At 38.1% G+C, this 9,966-nt stretch overlaps 1 protein-coding gene across 2 annotated transcripts in view; it reads right to left on the bottom strand.

The window, feature by feature from the left end:
* The window catches only part of LOC108315863 (olfactory receptor 1C1), an 18,840-nt gene extending 10,682 nt beyond the window's left edge, over nucleotides 1-8,158 (bottom strand). The window contains exon 1 of one of the 2 annotated variants that reach the window (XM_037744564.1): nucleotides 7,243-8,158. In XM_037744564.1, the coding sequence (XP_037600492.1) occupies nucleotides 7,243-7,814 (572 nt within the window). In that variant the 5' untranslated portion in view covers nucleotides 7,815-8,158. Of the gene's footprint in view, nucleotides 1-6,790 lie in introns of those variants that run through there. The other variant, XM_017545439.1, reaches the window with a different exon arrangement.
* Nucleotides 8,159-9,966: the final 1,808 nt, after the last annotated feature.

The following is a 9,966-nucleotide window of genomic DNA, read 5'->3' as shown; positions in this document are numbered from 1 at the left end:
AACAACAGCCAAGAAAATTGATGTTACTCCCAATAACAATTTCAGATCCTATATGTCTGGATATTCAACTCTCTGTGATTTTAAGTCTGCTTTGCTTCCTACTGTAATGATTATTTCCTGTTGTGGTGCACGTAGTGTGGATCACCTTGGCCTAAGAATGCTTCAGAGGAGCTCCAATTCTCTCCTTAGATGCTCTCCTAGCCCCACTGGCCTCTCTCTGATGATACTTTTTTCGCTGTGATTTGACATTCTCCAGCTCTTTGATATTTACCGTCTTCCCTGACTAAGCTGTGCATTGTGAAGGTAGATTTCTTTCTACACATACATACGTTTGTGCGTGTGTGTATATATGTATATGTATGTATATATAAAATATTTTATATATACATATATATACACGTATGTATGTATGTATATATTTTACTTTAAGTTTTGGGCTACATATGCTGAATGTGCAGGTTTGTTACATAGTTACATATGTGCCATAGTGGTTTGCTGCACCTATTGACCAGTCACCTCGGTTTTAAGCCCTGCATGCATCACGTATTTGTCCTAATGCCTTCCCTCCCTTTGCCCACCTGCTACAAGCCTCAGTGTGTGATGTTCTTATTGCTCAACTCCACTTATCAGTGAAAACATGCGGTGTTTGGTTTTCTGTTCCTGTGTTAGCTTGCTGTGGATGATGGTTTCCAGCTTCGTCCATGTCCCTGCAAAGGATGTGAGCTCATTATTTTTTATGGCTGCATAGTATTCCATGGTGTATATGTGTCACATTTTCTTTATCCAGTCTATCACTGATGGGGGTAGATTTCTGTCTTTAGCATATGGCTTCATATGTGGCCTACAGTGGACCTTTACCAAGTGGTTAACACCTGGGAGCTACTCACATCTTTCTCTGTTGCCAGAAACCTTTGTTATTGTCTCTATCTCTACAAAGTTTTAGGCCCCTGTGGCTGCCTGACCTTGGCAGCCCCATGACCCCTGGGAGCTCAAGGCCATCCCGACCTAGAGCGATGCGTGGCAGCACAGTGTCTGCGCTGTTGCCAGGTTCTGCGTGGGAGAAAGTGGGCCAGGGAAGGCAGGCACTCTTTGTGGCCATAGGTGTCAAGATGGCAGCCATGGCTATGGAGGAAGGGGAGCAGGAGGTGGAGGAAGTGCAGGTGGGATGGTAAAGGGGAGGGAAAAAGAGAGAGGCACGGGGGGGGGTGGGAGGAGGGGAAAGGGGAGGGGCCACCAGGCCCTCTGGGGTGGGTCCTGAGTGAGCGCCCACCACGTGTCAGGGCCGTGCGGCTGGAACACGCAGGTCTGTGGTGGAAGTGGCCCTGGGGAAGTGGCCCTCGTGACCAAACTACAGGGTGCAGAGCGTGGCAACAAGGAAAAGGTCCGAGTCTCTACCGCCGCCTCCATGGCGAGGATCTAGGCAAGCACAAGCGCCACAGCAGTGGCTTCTGGAGGGAGCCTTCAGCAAAGCCCTGCTGAAGCCTTGCCCTAGCCCCTGGTGGCTTGTGTTGCAGGCCTGCCTAGGGCTTCCGTGGAATCCTGCAGAAATGGGCTGAAGATACCGATCACGTGGAATTTCCACCACAAGACATGAGGGAACTGGAAGTAAGTGCTCTTGGTGCCTTTGTCAAAAACCAGTTGACTGTAGATATATGAATGAATTTACGGGTTTTTGTATTCTGTTCCATTTGTCTATGTTTCTGTTTTTATGCCAGTACTATGCTGTTTTGGTTACAATAGTTTTATACTTATATTGTTTTTAAATTTGAGGTTCAGGAGTACATGTATAGGTTTATTATATAGGTAAATTGTATGTCATAGGGGTTTGGTGTATAGATTATTTTGCTACTCAGGTAATAGGCACAATACTCTATAGGTAGTTTTTTGATTGTCACATTCCTTCCCCCCACCCCTCAAGTCGGCCCCAATATCTGTTATTCTGTATTTTGAAGTTTGGTAGTGTGATGCCTCCAGCTTTGTTATTTTTGCCCAGGATTGCATTGGACTTGGGGCCTTTCGTGATTCTATACAAATTTTAAGATTTTTCTTTCTATTTCTGTGTAGAATGTCATTGGTATTTTGCTAGAGACTGCATTGAATATGTAGGTTACTTTGGGTAGTGTGGCAATCCTAACAAATGAATATAAAATAAATGTAAATAATCTTTCCAGTTGTGTGTATCCTCTTCAATTTCTTTTATCAGTGTTTTGTAGTGTTTCTTGTAGAGATCCTTCACCTCCTCAGTTAAATTTATTCCTAGGTATTTTATTTTATTTTCGTAGCTATTGTAAATGGGATGGCCTTCTTGATTTTTTTCAGCTAGTTCATTGTTTGTGTATAGAAACATTACCAGTTTTCATATGTTGATTTTGTATCCTACAACTTTATTGAATTTGTTTATTAATTCTAAGAGTTTTTTGGTAGAGTCTTCAGGATTTTCTACTTAAGATCTTGCTATCTGTAAACAAGTATCAATTTGACTTCCTGTTTTACAATTAGGATGCCCTTTATTTCTTTCTTTTTCCTCATTGCTCTGGCTAGAACAGACATTTTTCAAAAGAAGGCATACAAATGGCCAACAAATATATGAAAAAAATGTTCATTACTGATCATCAGAGAAATGCAAGTTAAAAACACATTGAGGTATAATCTTACTCTAGTTACGATGGCTATTATCAAGAAGACAAGAAATAACATATGCTGGTAAGGATACAGAGAAAAGAGAACTCTCATACACTGTTGGTGACAATGTAAACTAGTACAGCCACTAAGGAAAACAGAGGAAAAGTTTCTCAAAAAAATATAGATAGAGCTACCATATGATCCAGCAATCCCACTACTGGGCATATCCACAGGAAAGGATATATCAGTATATATTGAAGAGGCATCTGCAATCCCATGTTTATTGCAGCCCTATTCACTTAGCCAAACTATGGAATCAACCTAGGTACCCAACAACAGATGACTGGATAAAGAAAATGCAGATTATCTATACAATGGAATACTGATCAACCATAAAAAACAGAAGGAAATCCTGTTATTCATAGCAACATGGATGGTACTGGAGGTAATTGTGTTAAGTGAAATAAGCCAGGGACAGAAAAGTAAACACTTTGTGTTCTTACTCATATGTGAAAGCTAAAAGTAAGTTAATTTCTTAGAAATAAAAAAGTGGAACAGTATAATAGAGGCTGAGAAGGGTAGGGAGAGGATTATGATAAACAATTGAAAAACTCAAGAAGAGTTTTGATAATACAAAATTACAGCTAGACAGGAGGAATAAGTTTTGGGTGTTTTGTTTTGTTTTGTTTTTTTCTGGAAACGGAGTCTCAGTCACCCAAGCTGGAATACAGTGGTGCAATCTCGGCTCACTGCAACCCTGCCTCCTGGGTTCAAGCAATTCTTCTTCCATCCGCTTCCTGAGTACCTGGGATTATAGATGGGTGCCACCACTCATGGGCCACCAAGCCTGGCTAATTTCTTTTTTGTTTTTCATTTTTAGTAGAGATAGAGTTTCACCATGTCAGCCAGGCTGGTCTCAAACTTTTGACATCAGGTGATCCATCTGCCTCAGCCTCCCAAAGTGCTGGGATTACAGGCTGGAGCCACTGTGCCAGCCCCCAAGTTCTAATGTTCTATAGCACTGTTGAATATCTATATTTAATAATATATAGTTTCAAATAGATGGAAGGATGATATTGTTCTCAACAAAAATAAGTAATAAATGTTTGAGATGATGGATATGTCAATTACCATGATCTGATACCTATATATTATATATATCAAAAAACCACTGTGTATTCCATAAATATGTACAGTTATTTTATGTCAATTTTAAAAATAAAATAAATTTTTAAATGCAATACAAAGACACAGTAATCAAAAATGGCATGGTACTGGCATAAAAATAGACGCATAGAAGTAAATTGATACACTCATGGTCAATTGACCTTTCACAGAAGTGCCAAGGACACACAATGTGTGGACCATCTCTTCAATAAATGGTGTTGGAACAACTGAATATCCATATGAAGATGAATAGAATTGTACCCTTATCTCACACCATATACAAAAATCAACTCAAAATATATTAAACACGTAAACATAAGACCAGAAACTATAAAACTAATAGAAGAAAGCACAGAGGAAAAGCTCCATGACTGATCTGCACAATAATCCTTTAGATATGACTCCCACAACACAATCAACCAAAGCTAAAATTAACAAGTACTACTAAATTAAACTAAAAATCTTATGTACAGCAAGGTAGCAACCAAAAGAATGAAGAGATTATCTACAAAATGTGAGGAAATGAATGCAAACCATTCATCTGATAAGGAGTTAATATTCAAAGTATATAAGAAATTCAAATAGCAGCAGAAAATTGCCAAATAACCCGATTTTTAAAATGAGCAAGGCACTTGAATAGACATTTGTAACAAGAAGACATCCAAATTGCCAACAGATGTATAAAAAAATGCTCAAAATCATTAATCATCAGGGAAATGCCTATTAAAACCACAATGAGATGTCACCTCACATTGTCTGAATGGCTACTATAAAAAGTCAAAAGATAAAAAAAAATTGATGAGGATATAGAGGAAAAGGAATCTTCTTCACTATTGGTGGGAATGTAGATTAGTATAGCCTTTATGGAAAACAGTATGCTGGGGGCTGCTATACCTCCACTGCCAGCACTCAGTATCACTTCTTCCTTCCTTATTGCCCACACATGTCTCTTTTCATTTCTTCTCTTCCTTTCTCTTCTAAACTTAAATTTAAAAATAAAACCTGTAAGCTAGAAGTAGGACATTTAGGAGCAGCAGCCTCTACTTTGCTGTTAAGTGAACGGTGGAATCTGAGATCCTATGGTCTTCCATTGTTCCATGTTTTTGCTCATGTTTATTATCACCAAGCAGGTGAAATTTTAGAAAATATTATTGAGAGGAGGATACAGTATTTCCCCTGTTACATAATTGTGCTATTTTGGCTATTTAGAGAAGAAAGGAGTCAGACAATTAGGCTTATATCACTGTTTTCATTCTGGAGAGTTACGACACGATTCGAGCTTTGCTATGATTCTGTAATGCAGTTTTAAGGATTTAAAACTGATAAAAGAAAATGCAAATTAATGTAGAGAAGTAGACTAACTCAGGTAAGACAGGAAAGATGGTAAGAATGAAGAGTATAATATTATCGTTACTAGATGAAATTACCATTGTTAATATAATATTTGATATCATGGGGTAATAGGGCTGCCCAATCTGGGACTGGCCTGTGGGATATTTGAAAGCCTAACATGGATGGTCTTCAAACCCTAGCAATGTCCTACGCCAAAATTTGTCATCTTAAACAGTTTTCTACACCTACACTCTAGTGACGGATTGAATTCACTTCTGTGACATAATCTTTTCACTACAGACACATGAAGCAAATATCCATTTTTATTGGAAAAAACTGAAGTTACAATTTGCTTCACCAATGCATTTATTTATTCATTTATTTATATTCTGAGAATTTACATTTTTAAACTGTTATTTTAGGTTCAGGCGTACATGTGCAGGTTTGTGCAGGTAAATTGAGTGTCACAGGAGTTTGGTATACAGATTATTTCTTACCTCATGTAATAAGCATAGTAACTAATAGGTAATATTTTGATCCCATTTGGTATTATACATTAGGTATACATGTTAGAAGAGCTAAAATATCTATGTCAACATTCTTGCTTTTTTGAAGAAACATTTTTTTCCCTGAATGGATTTAAATTTTCTTATGTATGCATGTATTTGTTCTTCCTTGAAAAAAGGGTGTATGTGTGTGTTTAAAAGGTTCTAAAAGTATTGTACATGTGTTCATTCAAGAAATTATTTACAGAGGTCTAAGAGCAGACATTTTAATTCTAGAAAAGGACAGGCAGAAATGATCTTAACTCAAATGTGAAATTGTAGAAAGGAACTAGAATAGGTTGAATACACAACTAGATTGGATTGGATGGTTAATATCTTACATGGAGTCTGTTTAATTGAATGACCTAAAATATAATTATTTTTGCGTATTGTACATTCATTTTTGTTAGGAAATCAAGATAAAATAAAACCCAAGGAATTGGGCATGAGGCTTTGTTTTGAAGGAAATTAATGTATTCCTCACATGAAAAACACAGCTGAGAGCCTGATCTCTTCCTTAAAAATGTTGTATACCCAAAGCACTCCTAGTTATTGGGGATATCAGCTAGCCTCTGCCCTATAAAGATGGCTGGGAGATTCTGAGTTCCTCCATGCCTCAGATTGATTAGGGACACACATGACAAGGACATGAGTCAATAGAATAAAATCATTGACTGTATATGAAGTGAGGCGGCATTGGAGGAAAGCATACATACTTTAAAACTTGAATAAATTATTTGAGTGATTTTTTAAGATGACTTATTATTTAAAAAGTGAGAACCTTGATATTCTACCACGTTGTGGAAATAACATACGAGCTTATGTCCCTTTAATTCTAAATCTGAACTCACAGACAAGAAGTTTAGGAAAATGTATCTTGATTGGTAGCATTTGGGGACTATATCACAGAGATTTTCATCACTAAGGTATATGTGTACTGGAGTCAGAAACTATTTATCAGCTGTGAATTGTATGCAGACTATTTAACTTCCCTAAGATTCACTTTCTGTATAAAGAATGCTATGTAGTTTTTATATATTTACTCAGAGGATTTAATGTGATAATTCATATAAAGTACTTAACACAATTTCCAGCATAAGGGAGACATTTAATAGCAGTTGGTTTCTTTTATCATTGTTATGAGCCTTTAGTCACATTTTCTTATCACCAGGTTAGTATTATTTAATTCAGTCCCTGAGGTCATTATTGCTGCTGAAAGACTATACACCTGAAAAGTATTTTCTGAAGTCCTCTCTTCATATCCTTATTCCTTAGGGTGTAGATGAAGGGATTCAGCATCGGGGTCACCACTGAATACATGACGGTTGACAGAGTGTCACTCTCAGGCGTATGGGAGGATGAGGGGCTAAAGTAGACGGCAATGGCTGTGCCATAAAACAGCACCACTACTGACAGGTGGCAGCCACAGGTGGAAACAGTTCTCTGTTTCCCCTGAGTAGAGGTGATTTTCAGAACAGTAGAGAAGATAAATCCATAAGATACGAGGATACAGACAAGGGGTGTGAGAGCCAATAGACCTCCTACTGCAAAAATGGTAATTACATTGAAGGAGACATCAGAGCAAGAGAGCTGTAGGAGAGGGTTGAGATCACAGAAGAAATGATGGATGATATTGGAGGCACAGAAGGACAGATGAGCTATTAGGGAAGTATGCAGGAGGGCGTGGAGGTAGGTAACAAGCCACAGTCCAGCCACTAGCTGGACACAAAGGCACAGGTTCATTATGGCAGTGTAACGTAAGGGGTGGCAAATTGCCACATATCTATCATATGCCATCACACACAGAAGGAGGCTGTCCATATTCACAAAAGGAACGAAGAAGAAGAGCTGGGTGAGGCAGCCTGCGAAAGAGATAGTCTTGGTGCCAGTCAAGATACTCACTACCATTCGGGGGACAGTAGTCGACGTAAAACAGATGTCAACAAAGGCCAAGTTACTAAGGAAGAAATACATAAGGGAATGGAGGTGAGAGTCAAAGCCAGTGGTCATGATGATGAACATGTTCCCCAAGGTGGTGACCAGGTACATACAGAGAAAGAGCACAGACAGGAGGTGCTGCTGCTCCACTGAGCTGGGGAGTCCCAGAAGGACAAATTCCCTGATGACGGTTAGATTTCTTTCTTCCATGTTCCCAACAAATCTAGAAAAAGAAATTATTAATTGTAAAAGCCGGAAGTGTCAAGTCTCTTATTCAAGAGAGTGAGAGAAAGAGAGAGAAAGACAGAGTGAGAGTGTGTGTGCGCGCAGGTAAGTACAATCCAAACTCTTGCTTGCTTGAATGCTTGCCAGTTACATCTTATGTTTATGATATTCTGTCTGCATAGTCACATGGATACGCTGGACATGTCAGTATCAACTTCTTTCAAGATTGATTTCTTCCCCCAAAAGAAAATGCAAATTATATGAATAATAACCATTTTTATTTGGGTTAATTATTTTGCCTTGTTTACAGTTATCACATAATTCATATCGACTTTATATATAGGATTGTTTTTTTCTTTTGGTGTTTTTTGTTTTTTTTGATGGAGTCTAACCCTGTTGCCCTGGCTGGAGTGCAGTGGTGAGATCTTGGCTCACTGCAACCTCTGCCTCCTGGGTTCAAGCGATTCTCCTGCCTCAGCCTCCTGAGTAGCTGGTACTACAGGTGCACACCACCATGCCTGGCTAATTTTTTGCATTTTAGTAGAGACGGGGTTTCACCATGGCCAGGATGGTCTCTATCTCCTGACCTCATGATCTGCCCGCCTCCAGCTCCGTAAGTGCTGGGATTACAGGTGTGAGCCATCGCACCAGACCAGTTGTTATTTTTTAGTAGTCAAGCTATTTACTCTTATCCAGTAGAAATATGTACCTTTAACAAATAATTTTCCTTTCAATCTGATGCTTATACTTGTGATGGAAGATATCCTCATGTTAGCTTTCTTTCCTTTTAATGTATTTGGTCACTGATAACCGCCAGCTCACCTCTGTTCCTTGAATACACCATTGCTGTTTTGGTCTCTGCTGGTCATTTGGTGGAGCCTCTAACTTGTGTAGTAAGTCATCAAGAGCCCAGTGTTTGTGGTCTGTGCTTTCAGGACCTTCTTTATAGCATCTTGGGTGTACCTCGTTATCTAGAAGATACCAGTATCCTCCCATACCTATCAACATTTTTTATAGAATGTCTTGCTTCTTGACATCCCACACTGTACTCTACAAATTCTCACTTCTGCGTCAATCCAATTTATACCTTCTTTTTAATTATGAAAATTATCAAATTACACAGATTGTTTTATAACAAAAAGCAAGCAAACATACATCATTTATGTAACCCCTTCAGCAAACATTTATTGAGCAACTTCTATGATCCAGGTGCTGGGCACAACTTATTTAGGACGAAAATTTTTTTCTGACTGAAGCAAAATTTGTGATGTTTTCCCAAACATTCTCTTTGACATCTGAGGCCTTTCTGGTCTTTTCAAACCTATATTATTTCAGTTTGTGTTGTTTTAAGCCATATGGCTGTCAAGTAAAGGGCATGGTGTGGAAATGGGAAGAGATTTGAGATTTTTAGTCCAGGTATCATTATTTTCTCACAATGTTCCAATAGTTTTTCTAGGACTTTTATTTTATTGATTTTTATGACAAGGATCCTAATGAACATAATTTTAAAAATACTTCTCTATAGAGCTTGTGTTATATATATTTATTAGAAAACTTTTTTTTTTTTTACATTTCAAGGTTATCCCAAATTGATAATATATATGTTCTTTGTTTAGAATTATTTACTTAAACATTATCAAATTATTGTATTCCACCAGATGTATTATTATATATAAGTAAGGAAAACATCTCCTTCAAGACATAGTCATATACACATGCTCAGAACAGGGTTGTAGGATCAATGCCTTAATGGAGGCTACTCAGGATGCCTCATTTTCTTTCTTTACCCATCATTCCTGCCATAAAATAATATAATGTAGCACTGTATAATATATATGTTCTGGTTTTATGCTAAGACAGCTGATTAATTCTAGAGAACACAGTACAGTATGTTTGTTTCTATTATAGTGTTTTGAATTCCAACTTAATCAGAAACCTCACTAACACTAATTATTACATTCATCTTCCTCTGATTCCTGTCAGCTTAAATTCCATGTGTCTTCTCTTGCCCAACTTGAAGCATGTCAGGATAAAAAGTGTACTGAGAAGAAACTACACACTCTTGTACTTGCATGCCTTTGAGGGAGAAGCACTGTTTCAAAGACAGTTTCCTTCTCCTGTAGGCACTATCGGTTAT

The sequence above is a fragment of the Cebus imitator genome, unplaced genomic scaffold (assembly GCF_001604975.1).
Source record: "Cebus imitator isolate Cc_AM_T3 unplaced genomic scaffold, Cebus_imitator-1.0 Scaffold179, whole genome shotgun sequence".
Classification (NCBI taxonomy): Eukaryota; Metazoa; Chordata; class Mammalia; order Primates; family Cebidae; genus Cebus; species Cebus imitator.
Note: the sequence above shows the minus strand (reverse complement) of the source record. Positions and strands in the feature narration are given on the sequence as shown.